Source organism: Podarcis filfolensis, assembly GCF_964270895.1.
Source record: "Podarcis filfolensis genome assembly, chromosome: 8".
NCBI classification, from domain to species: Eukaryota; Metazoa; Chordata; class Lepidosauria; order Squamata; family Lacertidae; genus Podarcis; species Podarcis filfolensis.
The window spans coordinates 25,277,375-25,292,515 of NC_139611.1; the positions used below are offsets into that span (position 1 = coordinate 25,277,375).

General features: G+C 45.4%; 1 protein-coding gene across 1 annotated transcript; it reads right to left on the minus strand.

Moving 5' to 3' along the window:
• Positions 1–1,029: 1,029 nt before the first annotated feature.
• Positions 1,030–14,748, minus strand: PINK1 (PTEN induced kinase 1). Its single transcript, XM_083628745.1, has 8 exons — positions 14,216–14,748; positions 12,795–13,091; positions 10,683–10,786; positions 9,138–9,320; positions 7,771–7,934; positions 5,563–5,690; positions 4,729–4,965; positions 1,030–3,981 (listed from the first exon to the last, which is right to left on the minus strand). The coding sequence occupies exons 1-8, from the start codon at positions 14,564–14,566 to the stop codon at positions 3,721–3,723; spliced, it is 1,725 nt and encodes a 574-aa protein (XP_083484871.1). The 5' UTR covers positions 14,567–14,748; the 3' UTR covers positions 1,030–3,720.
• Positions 14,749–15,141: the final 393 nt, after the last annotated feature.

Here is a 15,141-nt window from a genome sequence, read left to right on the forward strand (position 1 = left end):
CACAGAAACCTGAGAAGCATCTGCAGCCAGTGAGACTTTTTTCTCACTAGGTGGCGCTGTCTCATTTCCAGCTGGGATTTCAAAAGGTTTTTTTGAGAGGAGAGACAGTGATTTTTACCATGGCCAGTATGTGTGCTTTAGACTTGATGACTTATTTCCACCAGAAAGCCTTAGTTGCTTAAGAGCTGTTTAAGTTCAGCAACACAACCACCTTTTTTTTAAGAGGAGGGGGAGGCTATGCCAGCTTCTACTGATCTTTTATTTCTTTATAGCCAATTCCCTCCTGCTCCAAAAAAACAATCCCTGGTTCTTTAGAGAGAAGCTGTCAGGCCATAGACCAGAAAGCCCTTTAAACCTATTTTTAAGGGAGGCAAACGAAGTGGTCCACATAGGGCAATCACACCCATTGGCCCCCATCCTGCCTGCAGCTTCCCAACCCTGACTTGATGCTGAACCGTCCCTTGTTAAGGGGGATTCACGCTTCGAACTGGCAGTGGACAACATGCAAAAGGGTCAGACAGCAGGTGATGGGAATGATGGGAGGTGGAAGACATTGGCACAGAACCCAAAATCTCCTGCTCCTGCCCTTTTAAGCATTCTGCTGCCAGGCACTGTTCTGGGTTTTGACCCTTGAAACCTTAACAAATCATTCAGTAGGGAAAGAGAGAGAGAAGGGAGGGCTCTCTTGCACCTTTTAATCATGTAGACAAAGGAATGTCTGCATGTCTAAGTGAGAAATGGCCTTAAGGACTTGACTTGTTTTAAAACAAAAGCTGAGATTCTTGGAAGGCTGGCTTTTGCTACAAAGTATTAAAATGTATGCTTGTGCAGCTTTTGTTGTGGAATGTATACAGGTGCGCAATTAGTATCTGAAAGAATCCATCCAAACTTTTTGAGACCCTCATTCTTTCAGGATGGATGTTCAGAATGGGGATGCCTGTCACAGACTCCCTGGAATCTGCCCTCCCTTAGTGCCACAATGGTATTCGGTCCCTGGTGCAGAACAAAAAACAGAATGTCCAAATACTCTTTTAGTGTTTAAGTAACACACACTTTATTTCACCAATAGGTAACCTAATTCACTCTCCCAACTAGCAACAAAGACCTCAACAGCTACCAAGTCTAACTAAAGTAATTAAGAATGCTCAACACAGGCTAACTATTAACATCCCAAAGTGATTTGGTAGAACATCAACGTTTATTCATTCTGCCAAATGAGAGGTGGCTCAGTTAGCCTAATGTGATGCCAAAGCTTAGGTAGATACTTCTCTTCCCCCACCCCAGCCCTTTCACCTCTGCTCTTGTTGTTCATATAAAGAGGGAATAATCCAGGGACTCTTCCACCCTCCAGCTGGGGTTTGCAAAATTCATGGGAATTGTTTTATAGTTGCAGATGTCATGTGAACCAACCCCACCCCCCGTTTTTAAGTCTTAAAATAGTCTCCAAAAGTATATATGGCAGATCACTGTGATAGTTGCTTTCTAGAAATCAACTGCATGGAGTGGTCTGGGATTCCATCAACTTCCTTTCTAGTATTGAAATATATATATTAAACTGCTTGGCCTGGTCGATATGAATGATCAGGAATTCCATGCAGGCAAACATGTGGAATCCTTGATAGGCAAGTGATTGAGATGGCAAAGCAAGGACAGAATTTTTTGTTGCCAGCTGGATCATCAAAGTGGTGTGATGCTTCTCTTTTTTAATTTAAAGAAAAGAATCAAACTTGGAATATTTGGATGTCTTAAATGCAAATGACCCTTCACTGCTCCTACCCCAATTAGCAAAAAAATAGATGGAAGTACTCCAGTCCAAATGGAAGGTGCTTTCTCCTCCTGATTCAAAGTCCTCCTTTCACTTTGCTTCCTTAGAACATTCTTGTCCTTCACACAGACTCCCCACCCCCACTTATCTATAACAAGGATTAGGCATTTCTGGGCCTCCAGCTGTTGCTGGACTGCAGCTCTCAACACCCCTGACCACTGGCCAAATGTTGCAGCCTCCAACATCCGGGGGGGGGGGGCAGGCACAGGTGAGCTGCCCATTATTTAGAAGATTACACCCTGCCTTTCAATCTCAATGTGATTTACAATAGCCTATAATATACACCAACATATATACTCAAACCCAAAATCCATGCCACCAGTGGCTCTTAGGCAGGGACCGGTATATGCTTCCCTTCAGCTCTGCATTCACAAAATATACAACCTTATCTAAATGAGTTTGTTTTGTGCTCATTACAGTTCAAGTAGCCTTGTCTCTTTGTTTAAGGAGATATTATAGGTGCCCTGTTTAGATTAAACGTGTTTATCTTTTTGGCTCTAGAATAGTTTCCTTACTTTCCTTGTTGTGCTCATTCACGGATTAATTAACAATTGAACAATTAACATGCATTTTGCCTGGGGAAGTCTAGAAGGACTAAGTAAGAAAGATCAACAGAGCAATCCTATAGAGGTTTTGTTTCAGCTGGGGTGCATGGAACTGGTAGAGGAGCCATCCCCTCCTAAGGCCCCTTCTAGGCTCACAGAGGGGGGGCTTTTTCCTTTACCCCACTCTCTATTGCCCTGCTCCCAATCCTGCGTTCTTCATTTCTGTAGGAAGGAACTCCAGAAGTGATGTATCACTTTTTCTGTCAGGGGAACAGATCTTTGGATGGGTCACATACAAAAGAATCCAAAGACCGGTAAGAATTCCTTGATGCTGGGAGTGGGCTGCTTCCCTCCCTACCAGCAGTTGCAGCAGTGCCATGGTAACGCTCCTCCAGAAGGCTCCCCCAGCAACTACCAGGCAGCAACTATTATCATTCCTAATCCTTGCTGGCCGTGCTGGCTACTGGGGCCAATGGGAGTTGGGAGACATCTGGAGGGTGAAAGCCTGACATGCAACAAGAGCACCAAGGGGCAGTGTGCAAATTATTTTATGAAATAAGAGAAATAAAATCTCCTCCCCATTTTCCTAAGGCTCTGCATGAACAAGGAGCTGTCTGGGCAATACTCCAGTCAAAAGGGACGGGAGGAGCTATTTCAGACCCAGTCCAACCCCTTTCTGTCTGATGTGTTTTCCCTGGTAAAGTAGAGATGGAGGCAACTGAATTCATAAATCCAAGGGCACTCGATTCTCCATGGACACACCCCAGGAAAAATACTGGCATGGAACCACCCTCAGATATCTAAGCAGAGGGGCAAAGAATGTAGTTTCATCACCTTTTTTAAATGGCAAAAAATAAACAGCTTTGAGGGAGAGAAAAAGCACACATTTTGTATCAGCCTTCCCCAATCTGCTGCCCTTTGGATGTTTTAAACTACAACTCCCATCATCCCCCTCGGAAACACCTGGAGGGCACTAAGTTGAGGAAATCTATTTTGCATCAATGCTACCTCCCCTTTCAACAGAGACTCTTAAGAAGTTTGAAGCAGAGACCCAATTCTTGAAAAGGAACTATTGCAGCCAGTTACTCTGTTTTCAAAGCAACACAATCAACCTGAATTTTTTTGCTGGCCAAATGCAATGACCACATCAGGTTTGTTTGGGGGGGGGGGGTTCAGCAGAACCAAACCCAATCTACCTTTGCAATAAAAACACTCCAATCCCTAGAAAGTGCTTCTTACCTACAGTATTTTTTTTCGGCCTGCAAGGAAGAGGTAGCTTAGCCAGTTTAAATGCTTTTAGTGGAACATCAGAGGAAATGTCAACAACGACTGTGAGCAGTTCTGAGCCCATCATGGCACTATGCTCCTCCAAGAGTGGAACAGGGCGGCCGCCTCAAAGAGATCTTCATACTCCAGGTTTGCCAGAAAGCACCTCTTCAGTGTTGTTTCAACTTTGCTTCCATCTCCAAAGCGATCTATCAATAAGGTGGCGAGTGATTGGTGAAGAAGCCATCCAACCATCTTGGCGGGTCTCAGGTCCTCCAGGCTAAGAGTATCACCACCCCAGAGACTCAGGTGGAGGACGTTGGCTGCAACGCGTGCAGAGAGCCTCTGAAATACAAAAGGAGGTGGGGAAAGAAAGGCATGGCAGAGTTTGCTTTACCAACCTGATTCAGGTGAGCACCTCTGGTGTGCCTTTCTCTGGTTTCTGTTTGCAAACTTCCCCACTGGAATGAGGTACATTCTCTGGGGGAAGGGGGAGAATTGTAGTAAGCACTCAAAGACAGGCAAGGTGATACTGTATGCCGTTTGAGCCCAATCAACCATGGTAAACCAGCAAATCCTGGCTTATCACGATGTGTGAACACAGGAAATGGTGGGCTAGCTAGACAAACAGTCTGACCTGGCCTCAGGCAGCTTCCTAAGTTTCCAGTTGTTTAAAAAAAAATTTAAAAAGTGTACAATTCAGAAGATCTGGGAAAGTTTTGTATAGTCAACTTTGCACTCATTTGATACCATTACTAAATCAAGCCTTTGATGTCCTGGGCCCAGTCTTGTACAATGTTCTTCCAAAAGAGACTCAGTGGGTGTTCTCAATGTTAACTTTTGGACATTTGCTGAAAACCTTCTATGCTGCCTTTTCTACATCTTTTCTACTCTTAGATGGTGATCTGTGATTCTGGTGTGTTTGTGTGTGTGAGAGAGAGAGTGAGTGTGGGGTATATATTTATTTCTGTCTGTCCCCCCCCCGCCTCCCAGTCAGAGGGTCTTTTGCAGGATACTGGCTTCTATGGCCATTGCTAAGCAAGATGTGGGGAGGCGTGGAAGCCCTTGTGAAAAGAAGAGAGAAACTCTCACCTTGGCCGGATCCCTCCGAAGCAGCAATCCAACCAGCTTTCTCACTTCCAGGGGTACAGTTTCTGGCAAGGGCGGCAGGTCCTTATCTTGATAGCTCCTGCTTTCCAGAGCGGCTCCCCCTTTGCCGTAGAAGGGGTTATGGGCACCAAGGATCTCATATGCCATTGCCCCAACCGCCCATGTATCTGCTTTGCTGTAGTCTATCACAACCCCGGGGCCGGGAGTAGCAGTGACCACCTGTCAGGAAACAGATACGGAAAACAAACCTTCAGACAAGTCCAGCCAAAACTTTAAATGCCTCCAAGCAGGTTTCTTTAAATGCAAATTGCTTGCTGTTGTTTGGAGGAGCGGCTGATAATTAATGGGATCAGGAGAGGCATGGAGGAGAGAATTTGAAGCTGGCATATACTTTTTGGTAAAATGCCACTTCTGGCACAGCAGGGGCAGAAGGGATAACATTGCTTCTCATGCCCGCTTTGATCTCATTAATTATCGGCCTAACCCAGAAGCTAACTGCATTTTAAAAATGTGCACGTGTAGTGCAAAGGCACATCTAATTTGGAGTAGTACTTAAAAAAATAACAAATAATTTTTCAAAAGGAAAGGTTATATGTACAAGATTCTGCAAAGGATAGGGTTATCAAATGGGATCTGGTAGCTATATACGTAGCCCATATACAATTATAGATTACTATCAAACAAATACAGTCATAAAATAAAGCCAAAATAAATAAACCGCAGGTACATGTGTGGAAGGTAGCGACTAAGACATAATGGTTAAAGTTACAAAACACAAACCCTATTATATCAAGGGAAAGAAAGAGAGAGAATTACCTCTGGTGCCATGAGGCAGCCGTTGCCCCCGCGATCCACATACCAGCTGGTAAAAGGGAGTTTCAAGCCAATTGTTTTGTCGGCCAAACAGCAGCCAAAATCTGAGATGACCAGCCCTGGACACCCAGCTGCAAATGACGGCAAGGGAACAGAATTACATTCTGAACAGACACACAGCAGCCCAGCTTAGCACTCAGAATGGACAGCAGAAGCAAGTCTCTAGGGCTGTAAACCCGCCCCGGGAAGGTTCCTTCAAGGCATATATGACACCACATGTGGAGCAGGTTAAGACACGGCTTGTTTGATCAGCAGCACTACAAACACAGTGCTTTGCAAATGCTAGCAGCTGACTGGGGTTTCCGTGCACAGCGCTATGCAAATATGGGCCACCTGACATCACTGTGGCATCAGATTATTGACAGGTGGGCAACCCCATCCATCCACCTGCTAAATGTGGCCCATGTGGGGTGGGGAGGATCTCAATCTGGAATCATTTCTCTGATAGCAGTGTTCAGGAAGGGGTCATAAGACACTTAACTGTTATAATCAACTCTAAACTGTTATACAAACCTACATAATATTTGACTGCAATAGTTGCATATGCATGGAATGTTTCTTGGGGGTAGGGATAAAGGATGCATTTTCAGAAACTGAAAAATAATGAAGGTTTATAATGGAAAAGGTTGAGGTGGGGAGCGTTAACCCCACCAAACCAGTGCTACGTTCCCAACCTAATTCACCACCACCCTTCACCAAGTAAGCACACACTCTGCATCAGGAGATGCACAAGCACGGATTTCTGGTGCCACCTTTAGCTGCGTCCTTCGTTCAAGACCAAATCTTTCCCCTGCAGTTTCTGCCTCATCGTCGTGCTACAAAGCATTTCTCAGAGGGAACAGAGCATGTGCTTCTACTGCGGACGTTAATTACTCTGCTCTGCTTGCCCTTACTTGTCTCCTGCCCACTTGAGTCTCAGTCAGGCTGAGAGTAATTAACATATCCAACGCCAGAAACTGACAGTGGGCCAAAAGCACTCTGGGCTCTAGCAGAGCGTGAATTTGCCCTGGGATTACCTACTGCTTAACGATCCTGAAGCATTGAGTTATTAGCCTATTTGTACTTTGGGACTTCAGAAATTGCTGCTGTGCAGCCAGGCAAACCACAGATGTCCAAAATCAGGGAGTTGGAGAAAACCCATCGGCCAATTTGCAACTGCGGGACTGGAGGGCAGCCAATATGGTCAGGCCATTTTGGGTGCTCCTATTACCACTTTGCCTACATTTAATTTTAAGGCTGGAAGAATCCGTTCCTCTAGCCTAGTGCATTTCTGCCTGAGACAGCTTAAGATCCTCAGTGGACAGAGAATGGGCTCTCCTCAACTCCATTTTTCCCATTTGTTACTGAAGTATTAGCTCAGTTGTAGAGCATCAACTCTGCAAACATACATAAAAGTCCTAGGTTCAATCCCCAGCATCTCTGGAGAGAGACCCCAGTCAGAAATGCTGAAGAGCTGCTGGAAGCCAGTGCAGCCAATATAGAGCTAGATGGAACAAGGGAAAGACTCACTGTAAGTCAGCTTCCTAGGCTCATTAGGAACAGCCATCGCTGACTGGCAGAGCACTTGCTTCGCATGTCAAAGATCTTTAGTTCAATCTTTGGCATCTCCATTTACAGACCTCTCTTGACCAGAGACCCGAGAGAGCCACCGCCAGTCAACACTGGCTCAACTCAATGGACCCAAAACATGGTCTGACTCAGGCAAAGGCAGCTTCCTGGGTTGCCTATAACCTAAGTGCAAGAAAGATGCATCTTCTAAGCCGGGCGACACAGCAGCACCAAGACTAGTTGGAACATCCTGTGTGACATATAACGGGGAGTGTCCCTTCCAAGAGGGCACCTGCAATTATTGTTTATGACATTTGTATGCTGACATTCCAACCAAGTTCTCTGTGTCATTTAATCATCACACCAACCCTGTGAGGTAGCCTAGGTGTGTGCCCCAGGAGTGATTCGAAGCTGGGTTTCCCCCATCCAAAGTGCTTTTTGTTGGTGATATGTGATGATGAGAAGCCTGATGCCAGGGTTTTCTACCACTGCTCTAGCATTTTGAAGATCTCTGCCTGTTTTCTCCATTCCAAGCACAATGATCCTGCTCATCACTTCTCCCTGACCAGATGCAAGCAAAGGTTTTACAGCCGCGCTACGTACCGGCGTCAAACTCAACGAGGATGTTGTCAGACTTCAAATCCCTGTGAGCCACTCCGTGTCGAACGAGGTGGTCCACCCCTTCCAGTAGCTGCAGGATCATCATGGTGCCCAGGTGGGCAGCTGGGCTCCTCTCGCAGAGATACTGGCGCAGGGTACATGGGTAGCTGGATGGAGCAAGTAAGCAAGGAAGTGGCAGCTCATTAGTGGGGTTCCAGAAGCAACACCTAAATCTGGCTGAAAATGGGAACATTGCTTTCTCTTCATCCTTGGTGGTGCAGTGAACATCATTTTCATGTGGGAATGAACTTGTTTTTTTAAGTCCTAGATAGCACAGACACCTCCCATCCAACTCCTTCCTTGCTTGCTTTGGTGGTATAGGGCAACAAAGACCCATCTAGTCCAGGCATCCATGGGAAGCCTGCAAGCAGGACCTGAGTAATTCCTGGGCCCACTTTCCCCCACAATGTCACCATGGAATGGGAGATGGCCCTGGCATGATGCTGCTCATCAACAGCAGCAGAAAGCTTGAAAAAGAATGGGAAGGTGCCTTTGCTATGGGGTATTTGAAATAAATGCACCACATCACCAGAAAATTAAGTCAACTTTCACTAGCTAAAAGGTGTGGGCTGTTTTCTTCTCCAATATTCTCATTCTCTCTCTCTCTTTCTCTCTCTCTCTCTCTCTCTCTCTCACACACACACACACACACACACACACAGAGAGAGAGAGAAACTGTTGAAATGACTCCTGAAAATTATGGCTCAGAGCAATTAGCACCCTGCACTCTTCAGAGCACACGGTCTCTTTCCTAGGACCTGTTTCCAACTACCCTTGCTTTCTGCTTTTTGACCCATCTCCCTGCTTCAGCTACAGCTCACTGTCCGGCCAGCTTCCTCCAAACAGCACCATGGCCTCATCCTTGATGGAACTGGACATGATGTGGAGCTAATTCTGCTTTCCTCATTTTCTTTCTTTCTTTCTTTTAAAAAAATCAAGTTTCTAGTTCTGGTGGGTTAAAAATGATGAAGGCATTAACTGTAGAAAGCTCCATTGTATTGGGGTGATAGTGGAAGTGGATTCTCTTCCTTACCTTTCATCTTCCAGTCTTGCATCTTAACTAATCATTTAGCTATACCAGCCTTCCCCATCCTGTGGCCCAACAGTTGTTGGACTCCAACTCATATTTGCCCCAGCCAGCCAGCATGGCCAACGCTCAGGGATGATGAGAGCTCGGAAACCACATTTACCACTCGATCACTGTTGTTGGGAGCAGAGGATCAACTATTGTCCCAAACCATAAAGGTTAGAAGCCAGATGCACTTTGCAGCCCTACAATCCATGGACCACCCTGCTCTCTCCCAACTTACTTTTTCATCACTAGGAAGAGTGTGCGGCTGTGCCCTATTCCAGAGGGATTCAGTGTGGAGGGCAGAACATCTGGATAGTCCACCGTTGCACCAGGAAGCAGAGGGACGTGTGATGTAAATGCTCGAAGCACCTGGACTATATTTGGATGAGGTTTCAGCCTCTTCTTCCCGAAGACAAGTTGCCTATTTCAAGACAGTTTGTTACCACTTACAACCACTTATCATTGCTATTGCAGATTTAATTAGCAAAATGAATTTGCAATCTCTTTGTGGTCTGTTTTCTCACAGCCCAGCAAAGTAGGCCATTATGTTTCCTGGGCCAGGGTAGAGGCTGCATTCAACCTAGCTCTTCCATGGCCAGGTAATTTGTCATTGATTGCTCCGTTCTCTATAAAAATGTATTAATTGTCCTATTATAGCCAAAGCATGGCTGAGCTATTGGGGGCTGTGCTTTGATCTTTGTTTCAACATCCTTGTGGCTCTGACTAGTTTCAACCATATACTGGAAAAATGACCCATGGGCTGCCTGACCAGAGGTTTGGAACTTTGTTCCTGGGCGAAGGTGCCATTTATAACTACAAACAATATGTTTTAACTGTTGCATAACAACTGCTATTATTTCCACAAGGGTAGCCATGTTCTTGTTTTTGCTGCAATGAAGATTAAGAGTCTGTGGCACCTTAAAACACTAAAATTATGGCATATAAGCTTTTGTGGACTTGAATCCGCTTTGTTAGATCCATTAACAGTTGCAGGAACACAGAGGAGAGGGAACTGTAAGCAATAAGCTCAGAGGGAAATGAAATGCTGGAAGTACAAGGGTGCCAACTCAGAGCTAGAATGTATTCAAAATAAGCACAGTGACCGCTTTACAATATCAGTGAGAGGTGACAAAGAAATCTACTCGGTAATGTTAAGTTAATTATCATCTGCACTGTGGCAGGAAATTATTGTCTCAATTCAGACTCAAAAGACTAAAGCTGTGCTTATTTTGCATGCATTCTGAGATCTAAATGAATTGTCACTGTCTGCTGTTTTTTTTTTTTTTGCACCTCATTTTCCTCTGAACTTTCAATTCCATCCCCAACCACATGTTCATATACCTGCAGCTAAGAATAACAAGTAGACTCTAGTTCACAAAAGCTTATGCCATAATAAATTTGTTAGTTTTTAAGGTGTCACAAAACTTTGTTGTTATTATTTCTAAGGTACCATAACAGTTTGTGCTGCCTTTCCAATTTACCAAGGCAACCTAGACAGGTCTCTGGCTGCTAGGAGCTTATGAAATAAAACAGACAATGGGGAAAGCAACAGAAGAAAGGACACAATGAGTCAAGGATAGGGATAGTAGGACTGTTACTGCTGTGCATTATTACTGTGCATGTTAATAAAAGAATGTCTGCACCCTGAGCAGCTTACAATCTTAATTAAGTTGCATGTACTTAAAACAGCCTTCCCCAAACTGGTGCCCTTGAGATGTGTTGGATTACAACTCCCATCAGCCTCAGCTCCCTCTCCTACATCATCAAAATTAACAAATTATACCTGGGAGGAGTGATCACACCAAATTCTCCATTTAAGGCTGAGCTGCTGGCTGGAACAAGCTCCTGTGACATAGAGTTGAGGATGCCTTCACTTGAAGAACCAGCCTGCAAAAGCCCAAACATGATTTATTTTCCTTGTGTTCAAATGAAGGCTGCCTCATCTAAATACAGTGGTACCTCAGGTTAAAGACGCTTCAGGTTACATACACTTCAGGTTACAGACTCCGCTAACCCAGAAATAGTACCTCGGGTTAAGAACTTTGCTTCAGGATGGGAACAGAAATCGTGCTCCGGCGGCGCGGCAGCAGCGGGAGGCCCCATTAGCTAAAGTGGTGCTTCAGGTTAAGAACAGTTTCCAGTTAAGAATGGACCTCCGGAACGAATTAAGTACTCGAATTCGATTTCTGAGCCACCCATCCCCATTTTGATGCAGTGTATCATAAAAAGAAGGGACGTGGGGAAATCTGTAGATAGGACTACAAAATACGAAAGGTCCCAAACACCCTCCTTTCCCCAAAATAAATAAATAAATAAATCCCTTAGCAGGATATGGTAAATATCTTGAAGCATAAAACAGCTTTTTAAAAAGAAGGGGGTCCCAATAATGGCAACAATGATATTTATATTTGGTTCTGAGTCACATGTATTATCTCTGCAATCCTCAAAACAGCCCTATGAGGAAACCCAGTAATAACAATAATGAAGAGAGGATAGAAAATAATGGCTGTAAAGGGAGCTGTTAGGAGGCTTCTTTTCAAATTAATTGTAGGAGGGCTTTTAATGAGGCCCAGAACTCACACAAGTTATAAACTCATCAGGGACACATTGGTGGGATAAGACGTGAACAGAACACAATTGTGCCGATTTTAATTCAATACACCTGCATTTCCAGTTCCCATTACCTGCAAGAATATCTCTCAAACACTGTTACTTTTTAAACTACATTGTGGGCAGGGGAAAGAAATTATAACCCACCTGCCTATCTTTATGGGCCAGTCCCCATCTATTTGTGCCCCAGCTGTTGAGTTTTACTGTAGTTTGTTTCTGCATCATATTTGATACCACGTTTCTAATTTGTTTTTATTTTCTGTTAATCTGCCGGCCGATTCCCATTCAGTGGGATGGTCCAGGAGTAATGCCAAACTGTGGTTTCTGGTACAACATGAATGAGTCTCAGGTTCACACAATCCCTTGTGCATGGGGAATATCTACTTACTTACTACAAGGGAGGTCACAGGAAAGAGCCTTTCAGTCATTTTGGAACTGAAGAACAATGACTGAAATGGCATCAGGTGGACTGGAGCTAGAATGCTTATGCCCACTGCCCTTGCTCACGTATTTTAATTTAATTATTTAATTATTTAATTATTTAATTTAATTTAATTTTACTATTTATACTCTGCCCATCTGACTGGGTTTCCCCAGCCACTCTGGGTAGCTCCCAACAAAATATTAACAACACTATAAAACCTCAAATATTAAAAACTTCCCTGTACAGGGCTGCTTTCAGATGTCTTCTGAAGAGTCATATTTACTGAACCCTGATGTAGAAAGCCTTAAGACAGCAATTCCCCCAGTTCTTGTCAAACAATTGTTTGCTGGGTTATCTAAACTAGTTCGCATGGTTTGGGCAACACGGCAAAGTATGTTTTGCCAAGAATACGGAATGAAGGGAGGGAATCTGAACAAGTATGGTGAAGGGATGGAAGAGGGAGTGCACAGGCAGAGTAAGGATTGGCCACTGTGGTTTGGCATTATGCTCCTCAAAGGTTTTAAAGAATTTCTTTAAAAGCCAACACTGCAGGAAAAAGAAGCACTCCATTTCCACCACTACTGCACACTGCATTTTCTGATGCTGCTGCTTGTGATCACTGTGAGAGCTGCATTACTCAGGCAGAACTGTTGTTTTGTTCCCAATCAAGCTGTTCATTATGTTTTTCTTCTCCCCAGAAACCTAACACACTTTTCAGAAGAAATAATTGACACCACGGTAGCAACTGCTGGCTCTTGCAGGACATATTTTAGATTAACATCAATTACTGCTCCACTGGACTGAGGTTTCAATGCACTTTCCTTCAACACCTGAGGAGCAAACCAAACACAGGATCCTCACCGAAATGTTCCACATCATCTTGATTGCCAGCGGGAAGCCAGTTCTCCAACAACCAACTTGGCAGAGCTTTTCCCCTCCAGTCTGGGCATCTGAACCATTGCAATGATCAAAATGATCAGCTTTTGGCTCCAAACTTGCTTTGTGAGGCATGGCAAAAGGGGTTGTTGCTTCATACACAGCTGCGCTGCAGCCTTTGCCAATAGATCGTCCAATGGAATATTCTTCCAATTTGAAGCCTTGCTGGCGGAATAAGCCCAGGGGCTCTTTCTGAGGTTTGTTCCTCTGGATAAATATTGTCTGGATGGGGGAAAACAACAACAACAAAAGAGAAAATACAAATCATAATATTATGCTTATGATAACAGTGCTTTTCAGTCAGCTCCAAGCAGCTCCTGCAGAAGGAGAGGTGAGACAGTGTGGCCGCATTTGGAATACTGTGTACAGTTCTAGTTTCCTCACCTTTAGAAAGGTAAGAGCTGGAGACAGTTCAGAAAAGGGCAACCAAAAGGATGGAGTCTTTGCCCTATGAGGAAATATTGCAGCTTTGGGGACTTTTTTTAATTAGAGAAAAGGCGAGTAAGAGAAGGCATATGATAGAAGTTTATAAAATTATGCACAGTGTGGAGAAAGCGACAGAGAAACACTAGAAGTTGTGGACCCCCCCCCAAAAAACCCTCTGAGATTAGTGTCCGACTAAGGATCTGGGACGCGGGTGGTGCTGTGGGTTAAACCACAGAGCCTAGGACTTGCTGATCAGAAGGTCGGCGGTTCGAATCCCCGCGACGGGGTGAGCTCCCGTTGCTCAGTCCCTGCTCCTGCCAGCCTAGCAGTTTGAAAGCACGTCAAAGTGCAAGTAGATAAATAGGTACCGCTCTGGCGGGAAGTTAAACGGCGTTTCTGTGCGCGGCTCTGGTTCGCCAGAAGCGGCTTAGTCATGCTGGCCACATGACCCGGAAGCTGCACGCCGGCTCCCTCGGCCAATAAAGCGAGATGAGTGCCCAGAGTCGTTCGCGACTGGACCTAACGGTTAGGGTCCCTTTACCTTTACCTTTAAGGATATGGGAGGCATGGGTTCAAATTCCTTTTCAAGCCGCAAACCCCAATGGGGGAGACACTGCCTCTCAACCTAACCTACCCCACCACAAGGTGGTTGTTGGGATTAAAAGAAGAGAGGGGGAGGACCATGTATGGCACCTTCAGCTCCTCGGAGAAAGAGGGGCATATAAATGCAATCAATTATTATTGTTATTTACTAAATTTGTTAGTCGCTTTCTCTTGCCCAAAGCGACTTCCAACCAACCAACCACCTTAAACTCTATGGAAGGAAGTGTGGGACGGGGTTGGTATGGAAATATAAACGTCCCAAATCTATGCTGAAGGCCGCCCCCCGTTGCCATGGTAACGAGGCCTAGCCCGCTTACCTGGATGCCCTTACAGGCCTCGCTCGCCTGCCTCTGCTCGGCCAGCGCCGGCTCCAGAAGCGCCAGCCCGAGGCCGAAGGCCAGCCCGAGGCGGCGGGGCCCGAGGGGGACCCGCGGCGCCATTTGCCGGAACAGCAGGAGGCCCGGTGACGGAGGCCCGCCGGTCAGGCCCAGCCGGGCCGCGGCCTCGCGCAGGAAGCCCGGGCGGGCCGGCGGAGGCTGCTGCGGGCGGCGGGCGAGAAAGGCGGCCGGCTTGGGCGGCGCAGGAGGGGGAGGCGCTCCCCCGAGCCAGCGCCACAGCAGGCCCCGGCCCAGCCGCGCGCCCCTTCCCAGCGCTTGCCGAAGCGCCATCTCCGGCCCGGGGCTGCTCTAGCTGCCGCCGCTGCCTTTGGCCTCGTCCTCACGGTTCTTCTTGTTGTTGTTGTTGCTGCTGCTGCGGCCAGGACTGTGACGCCGCAGAGGCGGGGCTGCGGCGCGACCGGGAGGGCCTGTTTATTCTTAGGCCGTGGTGGAAGGGGAAGAGGGCAAGCCTGCCCTCGGGCATGTGCAGAGTGCAACCTGCGTTACACATCGGTATATTTCGAGTACAGTAGCTTTACCATTGCTGTTAATATTTTGAAATCAAAACGTGCGGCTTTAATCTTCCTGCTGTTATGTGGTTTGTTCTCATCCAATAATAATAATAATATTTATACCTCGCCCTCCCCAGCCAAGGCCGGGCTCAGGGCGGCTAACAAGCAATAATAAAAACTAATAATAATAATAATAATAATAATGTATAATAAAATAATAATAATTTAAATAAATAATAAGTAATTAAATAATTATATTATATATTATTACTATTTAACTATTTTTATTTATTTATTTAAATTAATAATATATAATTAATAAAAATGTATAATATACTTAATAATAATTTAAAT